Source organism: Esox lucius, chromosome 4 (genome assembly GCF_011004845.1).
Source record: "Esox lucius isolate fEsoLuc1 chromosome 4, fEsoLuc1.pri, whole genome shotgun sequence".
Lineage (NCBI taxonomy): Eukaryota > Metazoa > Chordata > Actinopteri > Esociformes > Esocidae > Esox > Esox lucius.
In genome coordinates this window covers 9,499,350-9,514,514 of record NC_047572.1, presented here as the reverse complement: position 1 = coordinate 9,514,514, position 15,165 = coordinate 9,499,350, and the positions used below count along the sequence as shown (strand labels likewise).

Genomic DNA, 15,165 nt, shown 5'->3' with positions numbered 1-15,165 from the left:
AACACTTTCACAACATATGTAAACTTGTATATAAGCATATACGGTATATTGTTATACACAATATAATTTAACGAATGGTTATGACCATTTCATAAACATGTCATAATCAAGTGTCAAAATCCAAACACATGAGGAATTGTTTTATTATACCATACCACCATACTTGTAAATGTGTTTACTCAGATATCCAGATACCTTTTCAGTTAGAGCATCTTACCAGTAATCAAAAGGCTGCTTGATCGAATCCCTGAGCAACATGAAAAACCTCTTGTTCTGTTGTATAGCAAGACATTTAACCCTGTTAGTTGCAATGACAACAATTATAAATATTATCTTGGAATTGCCATATTCTTATCATATTGATATATATTCAAATTGAGCACACACTGATGGCTGAGGTGTATCTAGTGAAGTTCTTTGTTGATAATTCATTGGATAAAAGAAAGGGTGGGATTTCAGGAGAATTATAAGACAAACTCATTGGGATTGATGACTTAGACTTACTGTCATATGAAAAAGAAAGTACTCCCCATTACATATTTGGAAATATGGATGTGCAGTCTTCCCTTCAACATTATTGATGGTTTAGGGCAACCTAATATATATTATGCTGAAAGATTCTATTTGCAATGATTTATTCATCACTGGATCATTGTCCTGTTGCAAGATCATTGTTCGGTTCACCTTCAGCTTTTTGACAGATGGCCTCACATTCTCTTTATGAATTCTGTTGTACAATATGGAGTTCATGGTTGACTCAATGATGGCACATTGGCCAGACCCTGAATCAACAAAGCCACCCAAACCATAAGTCCACTGTGTCCATGCTTTACTGTTGATGTGAGGTTCTTCTGTTCAAAGGCAGTGTTTGGTTTTCACCAAACATGGCCTCTGGATATATGACCAAACAACTCCATCTCCAACTCATCTGTCCAGGGCCCATTGCTTCACTAGTTTTGATCATGACATTGTTCTTTTTCAGAGCAGAGGTTTCGTCCTTGCCATGTGGACCAAATTTGTGTGGTCTCTTTCAGACAGTTAACTCATGCCATTCAACACCGGTTGTGGCAAGAGAGGCCAGTAGAGCCCTTCAAGTTACCTTATGGTTTTATTATTCTATGAGCATCTTTGGGTCTGCTCTTGGCTTGAATTTGGTGGGACCACCTGTCCATAGCTGATTGCCAGTGGTCTTAAATGTTCTCCATTTGTAGATGATCCATTGGACAGAATTATGTGCATGCTATTGCTTGGAAATGGCTTTACAAACCCTTCCAGACTCATGGACATCTATAATCTTTCTTCTGAGTGCCTCTTGTGTATCTTTTGATTATGGCATGATGTGTTACCACAGCAATATGGATAGACTTTCCAAAGTCACTGTTTTAGGATTAACTCAATTCTGTTCCTGTTTTGTTGATGGTGAAGCTAGGGCCTCGCTAACCTTTTCAGCACAAGGAAAATGCATTACAGTTAAAAAATAATAATAAAAAAGACTACTTCCCAGGGTACTTGCTTTCTTTTTTAATATGTCTGGATATTATTCTAATTCTGATTATTATTATGAAGTGTATTAAGCTATTCCATGTAAAGTGACACAAGATATTCATAATGCTCCCTGACCTTTTCTTTGAGTGTATAAATTATTTTCCAAGAAGAACAAGTTGTAAGTTACACCTAAAGACTTAATACAGCACAACCATAAATCAACACTAACATGATTTACCATGACTAATAAGCAGGTGTCAAGTTTTATTTAACAAGACAAAAGCAATTTTGTGTAAGACATTTACACAAATATAGTAGCTTGTATAATATATGTAATAATTACACAGGGGTAAATTGTAATTATGTCAAAGATAATCTGTGTAGAAGTCTTGTCCTTGTCACAGCAACAGAGTATTGGATTAGGTACAGGACTGACAGCACTGTGTGCCCAATTACAATGGCAATTCCTGGATAAACATACTACTTAAAATTATGGTATAATGAACGGTTTGCCTTGTGTGTTAGATCTTGTTGGTTATGTTGGGTTTTTGTAGCAGTAATAACATTTATATAACAATAGCTCACAATAAAACAAGATATGTGTGTCTTGACAGTTTTATAATAACATTATGATAGGTTATTACGACTGAACTCTTAATATATGTCATGATAAGCTTATGACTGCGTCTCAATGCTATAAGGTGCTTCGTATAAAGTGTTAGCAAAACTATTTGGACATATTTGAGCAGACCATGGTTGCTTAATAATAAGCTATATGGATGAAGTGCGTTTCACAAGGGCACATCAACTGATTTGAGCTTGGAGAACAAGCAACCTTTCAGTTTCTGGCGCAAAGCTCTAACCTTAAGTCTGCCTGCCGCAGGCAGCCATTTGAGGTTCAGAATTTAATTCAAAACCACATAAACATAAAGTACCCAGACAAGGTGACCTTGCGATGGTTCTGAACAGGTCCGACCAATATTTCTTTGTGTAGTGTGCTCTAAGAACGCCTCAGCATGATTTCCTTCCTGCTCCCAGAATCAGCTTGGTCTCTTCATTCACCTTGCACTGTCTGTGAGAAGCCAGGATGAAGTGTGTAAAACATGCGACGTTATTTGCATAGGGAGTGCAAGCTCAGAATTTCTGGCCTATTAGGAGACAGGATCAATCTGCTCTGGCTCAAAGGGACGCACCCCTACACTGGGTAAAAAATCATTAAGAGCCAATTTAGCAATGGTGGTTGCATCTTGTTGATTTTCCAAGATTTTCCTAGCCTTAGCAGAACCTTCTAGAACTTTGCAGCATTACATGTTCCCTGTATTCGTTAAGTACATTTACCGAAACCCAGTATTTTACATCTGTAATTACATGGGTAATTAATGGGTCATCACAAGACAAATGATTACTTTAGGGCATTTCCGTTTAGGCTGAACTTTTTGAAATGAATTCCATGTAACGCTGTACAGGTTGGAGTTAGGGGGTTCCTCGCTGGGTTTAAGGTGCCGTGTTCTAGGATGTGACATGGGTGCTGTAGCTGTTAATGTCCAAAAAACACATTTGTAATTGTTCCCACAAAAGGAAATAAATAGGACACTGAAGCCAGAGTGAAATGTATTGCCATAAGCACTCGGCTCCTCTTCGATGATGGAAAACAATGCACATTGATTTCAGTTAATGAGTGGATTAATTCATCACTATACCAATGATACCACAATAGCAATATTCATAAAAGTCCCTTTGATGAATCAACCCGCTGTGTGTTCATTGGTGTTGTAATAGAGAACGTTAAAGGATGCATCCTTATATATGTCCCCGTTGTGGCGTCTGTAAGGGCATGGACATTGCCATTGAAAGCGTCTGCCGTTTTAATTTGGCCAACTCGTGGAACTTGTAGGTGGGAACGTTTCTGTAGCAACGTGAGGAAATGTTGCACATTCCTCCAGTGTCAGACTCAATTTTAACAATTTAAAGATAACCTTGGCAATATGATGTTGTTTTTAGTAGGCTACAGAACTGGAGAACGGATTGTTCTCTAACTCTCAGGCAGTAGAGTCAAGGAAGACTCTTTCTCTCCCCAATCAGAGGCCCCTTTCGTGCGCCTGCTTCCTAAATTCTGTGTAGTAGCAGCAATCATATCCTCCTAATTTGAAGACCAGAATTGTTGGGGAAAATAATAATAATGTTTATGAAGACTTCCAAAACAATTTCTTTACATGATACAAGGCCCGTATATGGTGCCACAGTAAAGTCACTGCCTTGCAGTTAGCTGACCAGAGACCAGGGTTCAAATCCTGCTTGTGGATTAGCCAAGGGGTTCCGCAGAGCCGGTCAACACCGCCCGGGTTTGGGGGTTGGTTATTCAATATTGTTGCCTTGACAAATAATAGTCAAGACCCCCAGGCATCGTCCGAATGCTGCAACCAGGATGTGAACCCTTTGCCACAATGATGTAGTTGTATTGCAAAATACACACGGCTTAGCATAGTGTACCACGCAGAGACCACAAATTATTATCAATTTGAATGTAAGAATAAAATGGAGAAAGCTGATCCAAGGGCAGCAATACTTTTCTGTTGATTCTATCAATATTGCAACACAATCTAACAATAAGCATTTTCTTATTCATGCTTGTTTGGGAAACAAAGCTAAAAAGTTGGCTTGTGAAAAACAAAGAGGCAATTCTCAAGTTATATCGACACTGGGAAAGGACTGACTTGACTGACTTCCAATGCTAATTTGAACCATATTTACACCTGCATATCTCAGCCCAAACACATACAGACCAGGTTTATACCAGTGGGTACGTTTCAACACTATGAGGGAACAGGTCTACACCTTTGGCTGAGTCCTAATACTAATTTGAACCATATTTACACCTGCATATCTCAGCCCAAACACATACAGACCAGGTTTATACCAGTGGCTATGTTTCAACACTGTGAGGGAACAGGTCTACACCTTTGGCTGAGTCCTAATACTAATTTGAACCATATTTACACCTGCATATCTCAGCCCAAACACATACAGACCAGGTTTATACCAGTGGCTATGTTTCAACACTGTGAGAGAACAGGTCTACACCTTTGGCTGAGTCCTAATACTAATTTGAACCATATTTACACCTGCATATCTCAGCCCAAACACATACAGACCAGGTTTATACCAGTGGCTACGTTTCAACACTGTGAGAGAACAGGTCTACACCTTTGGCTGAGTCCTAATACTAATTTGAACCATATTTACACCTGCATATCTCAGCCCAAACACATACAGACCAGGTTTATACCAGTGGCTACGTTTCAACACTGTGAGAGAACAGGTCTACACCTTTGGCTGAGTCCTAATACTAATTTGAACCATATTTACACCTGCATATCTCAGCCCAAACACATACAGACCAGGTTTATACCAGTGGCTACGTTTCAACACTGTGAGGGAACAGGTCTACACCTTTGGCTGATTCCTAATACTAAGATGAACCACATGTCCACCTGAATATTTCAGTATAAATACATACAGGTCAAGTTTATACCACTGGTTATGTTAAATCAATCAAATGTATTTATAAAGCCCTTTTTACAACAGCAGTTGTCACAAAGTGCTTTTACAGAACACCTGGCTTTAAACCCCAAGGAGCAAACAACAGTAGTGTTGAATTTCAGTGGCTACGAAAAACTCCCAAAATGTAGGAAGAAACCTAGAGAGGACCCATGCTCAGAGGGGTGACCAGTTATCTTCTGGCTGTGCAGGGTGAGATATTAAGAGTCCAATTGGAATAATTAATAATAAAAACATATACTATGTACCAGTTCAGTGTAACAATGGAAAAAATGCTTAGTGTTGAATAAAATGAAGATATATTTGGATATTAAATATTAAATTCATGTCAATGTTATTGCACTTCCTTACTGGGGACATTTCTGTAAAAGAAAACGCTTTTTAAAGTGGTGACCCAGTATTTGAAAATATACTTAAAAAGGTCACAGGGATTCAAACAGTACCAGTTTCATGCATTGACCTGCGCAGCACAGTAACTCAATTTATAAAAATAGATTAGCATCACTAACTTGGATGCTGATTTCCATGTACTTGAATCATGCATTGCAGTGAACCGTGCTTTATATACTCCAGATAATGAAAGGAAGAACCTCTTCACACCTAGTGTACACATCTGTACACTACCTTGAATATCTTTTTATGCATCACTGCCATGTCTTTCAGACACTTAAGCGATTAGGCTTTGTCACCCCAGGGTCTCCTACAGTATAATTCTCATAGTCAAACAGGCAGGGTCGAATCCATTCACTATTCAAATGGGATTGCAGATGTTGTTAATTCACTAAGGTCAGGACCCAGACACGCCCACTCTCCAGGAGGCCGCTACAATAGGCCCGAGGAAAAAAGAGAAAATACCCTAGAACTAAAGCATGCTGGGAATATTATTGTGTCAGTCGGATTGAAATGTATTGACATTGTGGTTCACTTTGTGGAGTGTTTGCCAAGAGCAAGAAGTATGTATGAATAAACCTGGAGATGGAGGCCGGGGAAACACAGTAAGGGTGTGTGTGTGTTTTTGTGTGTGTACGTGTGTGCGTCTGCGTGGGTTCACGGTGTGTATGTGATTGCATATGTACAGTAGAGTATGGCGCTGTGCATTCAGAAGCGCGTATGAGTACAAGCCCTGTGCTATTGTTATTTACTGACAATCCTCACTATGGAGTCCTACTAATCCTTAAGATATCCCATAAATCCATGCTGCTTGGCCCCGCTGTGCTACGCCACACGCGCAAACACATGTGCACACCCACCCACCTACATACACACACATGCGCGCACGCACCGGCCACCCACGGCACACCAACACAGCCCCCCCCCACCACCACACCCCACCGCATCAACACATTGATAAATCCCACTAGATCTGGGCAAATCAATAGAGCTTCCTTCCAGGCGTCGGCCAGGATAACCTGCTGTGTTAGTTAGCCCGGGGTCTCTGTGGCGTGGGACTGACAGGTTGTGTTTGACAACGGCTAGCAGCACGCCGCCGGCTCGTCATCTAGCTAGGTAGTCAGGTAGTCCGCAAGCGTAGAAGAAAGCATGACACAAGCGTGTGGCCCACCCATGCATGTTGGGGGAGATGGAAAAAGGAAGTAATGCGATCTGGTGTGGACAGCTGTTGTCTGGGATAGTTGAGATGATAAATAGAGGCAGGGCAGTGTGACAAGATTTTCCAAGTGTTGAAGGTTTGAAGTGGATTTGGTTCGGGACTTTATTTGTATTTATTCGCAAGCAGGCAGCTGACCTGTCTGAATAATGTTCCTAGCCAAGCATGGGTCACAGTCTGCAGAATAACACAGTATAGGTACAGGATACGTTTATTTTTACATATTTTACACAATGCACACGAGGATTGCATTTGAAAATCTTGTGGAAAACAGCTTCCATGTGTGAACCATTTTGCTACGAGAAGGCACATGTGTTGCTTTGGAATCCTTTGCGTCTGACCTAGAAAATCTAAATAGGGGAAACACTGTTATCTACATACTTACTGTGATGTAAGCCTCTGCCATGTGAATCGGGGATAGATAACTGTTCTGTGTCTCATTCTCAACTCTGCTCTTTCTCGAAACAGAGGACCTGTTTGTGTTGTTGAATGCCAGAGCAAAATGTCAATGGACCTCCTGAATGGAACACATTGAGTCAAAACTGACTTTCCAACATAAAACACCATTCTTTATAGTAACAGGATTTTAAGTAGATGGATAATGAAAGGATGTTTCCAACATTGATTCCACAAGTTAACTGTAAATGAAATAGGACAAATAAATCAAGTAGGACATATGACAATTATCAGATCACCTGTTCTTTAATGCTATGTAGCCATACTCTAACGATGCCTATAACTTACACATTAGATTAAAACATTATTTTTTACTAACTCATTTTTACTACTCATAAAATATTGACCATCGGCCATGTGTATATAAAATGTGATACAATGTTTAGCTCTTTCCAACAGGAGAACCATAAACATTGTCGAATGGCATTGAAGGTAGTTACAACAGCCGACCAAACTGAAAGTGTTATTTAATGGAGTGGGATTTGGTAGAGAGAGAGAAAGAGAGGCAGCGAGAGGAGAGACAGTGAATGAGAATAAGAGAGAGTGAGAAACAGAGGAGTGGGGAGAGAGTACCATGTTCACCCCTTGACCCGACTGTCACTCTAAGGAGGCCCCACACAGGACAAGGATCTGCTGAGGTCATTCAGCCTGCTGAGTGTGACTAATCATAATCTGTCCAACACACACACACACATCCATGCACACACACGCTCACACACACACATCTATGCACACACACGCACACACACGACACAAAGATATAGACGGCAATGCAGATAAACACTTACTAATTCAATCTCTCTCTCATGCACTTACAGACGCACATGCACATAAACCCCTCCCACCTCCAAACCTTCCTCTGGCAGCTTATCCAATGGCTTTTTGGTGGAGGCCTGGCAAATCACATGTGTAACCATTGTGGTCGATTACGCGCCGCCGGAACCCCACCGAGTGAAAACCCCACCGAGCAAAAACCCCCGACGCCCCAGAAAGGTTCAGTTTCTCCCGCCGGTGCCACCAACGTACCCAGTCACACGCGCGTGGGGGGGGGGGGGGGGGGGGGGGGGCTCTTGTTGAGTCAATAGTCACCCCCAGGCCCGGCAAATGAGTCCGTGAGATGTTGACTTGTGACAGAATGCAGCAGGGGTGGGGGGGGGGGGTGAAATAAAAAATAAATCCTTCTCCAAATGAGAGGTGTTATTAGTCACCTGGACGAACAGAGTAGACAAGGCCGAACGGCCCAACCCGATTCTTGTGTCTACTGCTGTGGGTTTGCGTCGATCTCCAAAACGACGACGTCTGCGAGAGGATTAGCACAGAGCATGTGTCTGTTACGCCGCGCTTAACACCTCTGATACGCCGTTTACATTTTGGATTAACCTGAAGTGCTGTTCGCCTCAATCTGCAATTGATCCCAGCATCACAAGCCTAACATTAGGCTTATCACCATTTTCTAACCCGGGGATGTCGATGCTACTTGACCGGTGGATGCTCTCTTCCCAGATCATAATCATGTATTGATTTGCCTCCTAAATTAACTGCAGGAGGTCTACTCCTATCCCTCACGCCCTCTCTCCATCTAGCTGCCTCCCCCGTCCTCATGTCTCACACAAACCCACACACACACACACAAACACACACCTTCAGACCTGCAGATATGTAGCACATTGAGACCTCCTCTGAGGTCCTTGGGGTCAGCACTCATTGCACTTGACGCTACACGATGTTGACACGGCTAATTGTAAACACGTGGGAGGGTCTGGGGATCCCTCGACGGCGCGGCAAACCAAAGCCTCTCGATCTGTCATAACATGTCTGGTGAAATCAACTTCACGTGTCACATGGGGGTCGTCCACGGCCCGGTCCATTATCTGGTAAATGACGGTGTCGTGTTTCCCAGGGGTTCAGGTGAAAGGGTGCCACGATGTTCATGTTTATGCATAGGGGTTTTATTATTCCCAAATGTACTGGAACACTCGGGTACTGGGTTAATGCATGACAATGACATGGCATGGGGTCCTTTTTATGTCTTTTTGATATGAACTTTCACCTTACCTGGAGCAATAAGTCTTATCCAAAACAAAGGAGTGCAGTAACAAGTTATGCTGCATTTCCCTTGTAATGGGGATCATCTATAAAGTGATCATCAAGTCAATGTTGAAAGGGAATGTAATCAATCGTGTCTCTCTCTCTCTAGGAAAGCGATAGTCTGTGGTGGGATGCTTTTGCAACAGAGTTCTTCGAAGAGGATGCCACATTGACACTCTCCTTCTGCCTGGAAGATGGACCAAAGAGATACAGTAAGACTACACTTCCCACAATCCACCTGTTGGTCCTTTGTTTTGTATCGCACAGCCTATACCCTGCTGTAATGCCTTTTTTAGAAGAACACATATACACATTAATGACATCAGTCAAACAGACCTGAGCCAGAGTATGAGCACACGGAATTTGAAAGGAGCTTGCGTAAAGCGGTTGAAATTGTTTCCTTCATCACCATTCTATATTTCAGCATAGCCCACAACATGCTTTTGAAATTTTGAGTGCTTCTTCTAAGATTACGTTCTTCAAAAGCAAATGTTAAAGCAAATCATTACAGAAGTGTTTTTGACAGACTGCGTAAGCGGAGCCGTCCATAAAGAGCCAATGTCTCTGACTGACTGACTGACTGACTACACACTGTTAAATAGCATAGCATTTAGAGATGCAGTCTGCCACCCAGTAGACTGGGTATCATATCTGGCAAGAGACAATAAAGATCAGCTGAGAACAAGCAGGCTACCAGCATCAGTAGCTACATAATGCAAATCAAGCAACAAGCCAAATGGAAAACACAGCTGAACTGTCCGCGGAAGCAGAACATTCTCCACGAACACAGTCCTTTTTACAGGTCTTTGAAATGCAGATCTAAAACCTATTATAGCAGGCTATGTAACGCCTTATGGGTCTTCACGTGTCAAAACAAAACATCTTAAATAACACTATTTAACACATTCCATAAGCCTATTGACCAATAAGCACTTGAATATCAACTATCGGTACATAATGTTTTACACATTGGGATTACACTATCATTCATAATGCATGTCCCAGCGATTCATCTGTGTGTAATGATGCCGGGACAGCAGTGTTGTACACATGTCACTGCAGGAAGCCTTCAGGAAGCCTTCAGTACTTTGGACGTGGCTAGAAGGAAAGCATAAAACTCTGGGAGGGTGTTTCTGATGCTCCCTGCCTAGGCAGAATTCCGACTGCCAAGGCTCCACTGAAAATGAATGAGCCGCAGCATCTACCACTTCCTGTCTTTAACCACCTATACCAGTAAACAAAGCCAGATCTAATATAGCTTGCAAATACTGTTATTTTGAGATTTTATTTCAAATGATATGTAACGTGGCAACATCACTGTTACGCTTTTTTTTTTATGATCAGCCACTCATTCTAGCTATGAAATAGAGTTACGTTCCGTGCATGTCTTCAATAATTCTGATATTCTCCGTAGTAACTTTCAGTTTTTCAGTAGCAGTTAAAGACATGGACATGTGTGCATAATATCTTTGATTGGAATCCCTTTTTTTTGTTACTCCTGTGTGCAACTTCCTAGGATGATGATGCTGACGTTATGTAATTACCTTTTTGCCTTTATAAAAAACATCCAACCATTTAATGATATTGCAGTTCCATATTGACCATCTTGTTGTAGCTATGAAATATAATCATATTTCAGAAATAACTGGAAAGTTATGGCTCAATGTTACCAACGTGTTGTAGCATGAAGGACAGGCCCATTCACACAAGCTGATATCACGTACAACATCACCCACAGGACCCAAGTCTTGACCACTTCTCACAACAAAGACAGCCTTGGACCATAAATAGCTGCTCTTCAAGCCCCCTCCCTGGTTCACCACTGTCTCTTCTACCTGCAGGCTGGCTGAACTAAACTTGTACTTTTTTTGTTTTTTAATGAATTGAGCAAGCAATGAATCATTTTCAGCAGAGGGGAAATGAAAGTTAACATGTCTGTTATTTCTAACATAGAAAGGTATTTGTCTTTAGAATATGTAAGATTCAAATAATGTATGTATTGTGTGTACACTTTTACTAAGTATGCATTTTTTATTTACCAGTGTAGTGTTATCAGCTATGCTCCAGCTTGCCAAATTCCTTATTCCTGTAAGATTAACAGAAGTTGACTCTATCAACTATTCTGATATCATTAGATTGATAGTGTTCGCATTATGTAAATTAATTGCAGTATTCACTGATTTGTAAATCAAAAAAAAAATTGTACTTGGTGTGGTTGTTGGTTCTTAACATCATGATGTCAAGCTGTCAGTGCTGTAGGTATCCACGACTTAAGAGAACAGAGTTGAGTTATTCAGCTGGAAAGCATCTGCTAGCGTGAGACAACACACCAAGATTTCAGTCACTAATTTAAATGAAATATATTTTTTTATTATTTCACAATTAAATCTACATGGTTTTTGTTATTTGTGAAATGTCAATGTACAACAGCTATTTTCTTGTTGGTGCTATCAAGCTCCAATGTGGTCTCTGGGGAATACATAACATTTAAAATGCATTAACAAACCACAAAATATGTAACAAATTTGCAAAAATTTTTCATATGTTACGAATTCTATTAAAACGTTTCACGTATTACGATTCAGCCAAAACCAACAAATTTTACAAACACCACTAAAATGAAATACATATTACGAATCTATAAAAACAAATTCAATATTGCCTCTGATTGTATTCAAACTTATATACATAATTAAATGTATTTCATGAATTTGGCTATCATAGATTTACATCAAATAAGTTTCTTATGTCCCCTGAGACCAGTCTGAGCTACCAAATATCACTGTGCTGATTTCAAGAACACCCATGGTACATGGATCATTGCACATTGATCTCGGGTGAAATGCTGTGTTTTAAGGAGACCCAGTCCTGAAAGCTAAATGTAGTCTTCCCCCACCCAAAAAAACTGATTGAAAATGATATTCTCTTTGGTATTTAATCATTAATTATAATTAATTAATACAAAAATTATTACATACTGTGTAGAAAACTATATGTTTATATAAATCCCTAGGTGTAGAAGGGCCTGGCTGTTCCTTACTGATTGTACGTATCCTTGCCAAAAAACGAATTATGGTCATCATCATCATTATCACGTTTTCTTCACAACAACATATGACAGCGCGTAAAACAACGTGAAAACATTATGTTGCAACAACTTGACAACAAAAAGTATATGAATACAATGAATGAAAACAACATGTGAAAACATCATGTGAAATCAACATAATGTAGCAAAGTTAATGATAAGGGGCTACAAAGCTGTGTGCTTACTTGGAAGGAAGCCTTCTTGTTTGCTATATATCTGATGTTCTAGCTATAAAACTAAGGGTGATTGACTATATGTAGTTTCACTTTGGTTAAATAGCTTTTAATTGCGTACATATGGTAAAATTACAGTGATTTGAGCCTATAACCTGTATAACCTTTGTTTCTGGCAACAACAAATGTTCTGCTACATGTCATGAAACACCACCAGGTCTGTGAACATAAAGAGAAACTGTATAGCCACAGTCTTTTTGGCATGAAAACTTTTCTGCAATTTGCTAAAAGTGGCCCAGATAATTGTCCAATTATCATCACCAAGTTAACTTCTGTTTAAAAATAGCAGTGCTAAAGGACAACTAAAATATAGGGGATTTGAACTTGCTACCTCTTGTATGTTTACGTCACTGTTTCTGCTGTTCCACCTGGTTCCTGTTCGTTTTGTGGTTTATAAATGAACACATTCTAATTGGATGGTTACGTCATTGTTCTGTGATTTACCAAAATGTCAGTTGTGAATTGCTCTTGTACAGAACATGAACTATGAACTCACATGGTGCAGTTTAGTATCTAGGCATTTCCTAACCCAAGAATTGAAGTAATAATCATCACCGATCTTTGATAGCCATGAGCAATAGGATAACAAATACCATATCAGTTCAATCAGTAACCAAAAGGATGCTTGATTACGTCCCTGAGGCCATATTCACAAAACATCTTAAGGCTAAAGGTAGCTGCTTACTTGCTGTTTTAGGAGTAACTCTTCAAAAAAAAATGGGCATGTCAGTCCTAACTTTATACCCTCACGTTTGGCCTTAGAGTATTTCACAAAGCGTTTTAGCACATTTAGCTGAAGATATCTTGACTAGTCAGTATGTCATACTTGGTTTCATGTTTAATCAGTGACATATTCATTTTAATATATATATATCAATCCGGCAACATGACACATTCGTCTACAGTATTGCTATGATTAGTTCTTAGCAGCTTTGTGAATAGGTTTAAAGAGGAAACTCTTATCTAGGAACCTTTAGTGCTGTTTAGGAGTCCTCCTAGTGGTAAGATATTTTTTTTTTTAAATATGGCCCCTGAATTACAAGGTGGAAATGTGAGCAAGACAGTGAGCCTTAATTGCTCTCAGGCTGCCTGATGTAACAGCCCACTACGCCTGTCCAATTTGGACAGTTAGGTTAAAAATCAGTAAACATTTTCTAAGAGCCCATTCAATTGAAAGGGAATCAATTGTGTCTTAGATATTAATGCACTGGTTTTGCTCATTAACATATCTACGGTAAAACGTGTATTCGCCAGTAACCTATAGGCTGCTTTGAACTACTAGCAACAAATGCCACTCAACTTCAAGGTCTCTTATTTTTGACGGCATCCAACATTGCATTCTGATTGGCAGTGGACTGTTGATGTAGCAGCAGCAACCTATCAGCAAATGTCAGTGTTTTTTAGATCCTCCCAGTTATTGCATTCCAATGCTTTTCCAGGTGGTCTGTGGTGATCCAGGGGTCGGAAGCCTCCTGGACACATACACTGCTACAGCACAGATCCAAATAAAGCCTGTAGCTCTTTAAGCAAAAACTGTCTTCTCTATCTTTCCCCTCTGTTTCTATGACTATAGCACAAATGCCTGAATATATATCATAAAAAAAAAAAATTCCGGTGCATCTGTGTTAGAGGCTGACAAATGCATACAGTATTTTACTGAAACAGAATACTATTTCATTCACATTATGTTGATATTAGTTACTGTTCTGACACAAATGTGTTGGATAAGACAGATTAGCTACATTAAATGACAGTGCAGTTGATGATAAACCACTAGTAACTTGAAGGCATTAAGTGGCTGATAATTTAAAATGACCTGTCGTTGAACCAGTTGCCATTTAGCTGCCGAAAATTGTGCAGTAATATCTGAACAGCACAGCTCTTGACTGACACCTGTTCTTACAGGAGTTTAGCATACCAACTGTTCTCATGAGTCTCAATGTGGGCAATGTTGCAAAAGGTTGCCTTGTTACTAAAAAATAATAAAAAAATATGTAAAGCTCACAGAATCATTGGAGCTATTTCTTCAAAGTCATAGCTATAAAACCAACTGAACCAATACACTATTTCAGTGACAGTTGCCACAATAATAGTATTCAGATCCCTTCACTTCCTATACATATTGCTTAAATATCTCAAGTACAATAGTATTCAGGCACTTTATTCCAAACTGTGTAGAAGCACCTTTGGCAGCCACCACAGCTTCTTGGGTATGCCTCTACCTTTTCACACCTTGATTTGGGCAAATCCTTGCAGATCCTCTCAAGTGCTATTAAATTGGATGAGGAGCGCCAATGAATTGTGATGCTGAGACATTCATATACTTGTCCGGAAGTGACTCCAGAGTGGTCTTGACTGTGTGCTTCAGGTCATATCACCACAGCATGATGCGAAGTATTCACACAGCATGATGCTCCCACCACCATGCTTCACCCTAGGAATGGTGTTAGCCAGGTGATGACTGGTACTTTGTTTTTTCACCAGATTTAGAGCTTTTAATTGTTCAATTTGGGTCTCATCAGACAAGAAAATATTGTTCCTCACAACCTCAGAGTCCTTCAGATGGGATGTCATATGCACAGACCTATTCATGACACAATTCTATCTCAGAGGTCTATGGAAAGTTCCTTGGAATTGGTTATTGCTCTGAT

The 15,165-nt window shown here is 40.1% G+C and overlaps 1 protein-coding gene across 5 annotated transcripts in view; it reads left to right on the top strand.

Annotated features, from left to right (window-relative positions):
• ldb2a (LIM domain binding 2a) overlaps positions 1-15,165 on the top strand; it is a 75,305-nt gene that overhangs the window by 14,440 nt on the left and 45,700 nt on the right. For all 5 annotated transcript variants that reach the window (XM_010897194.4, XM_020045229.3, XM_010897192.4 and 2 more), the window contains exon 2: positions 9,303-9,405. In XM_010897194.4, the coding sequence (XP_010895496.1) occupies positions 9,303-9,405 (103 nt within the window). The remainder of the gene's footprint in view (positions 1-9,302; positions 9,406-15,165) is intronic.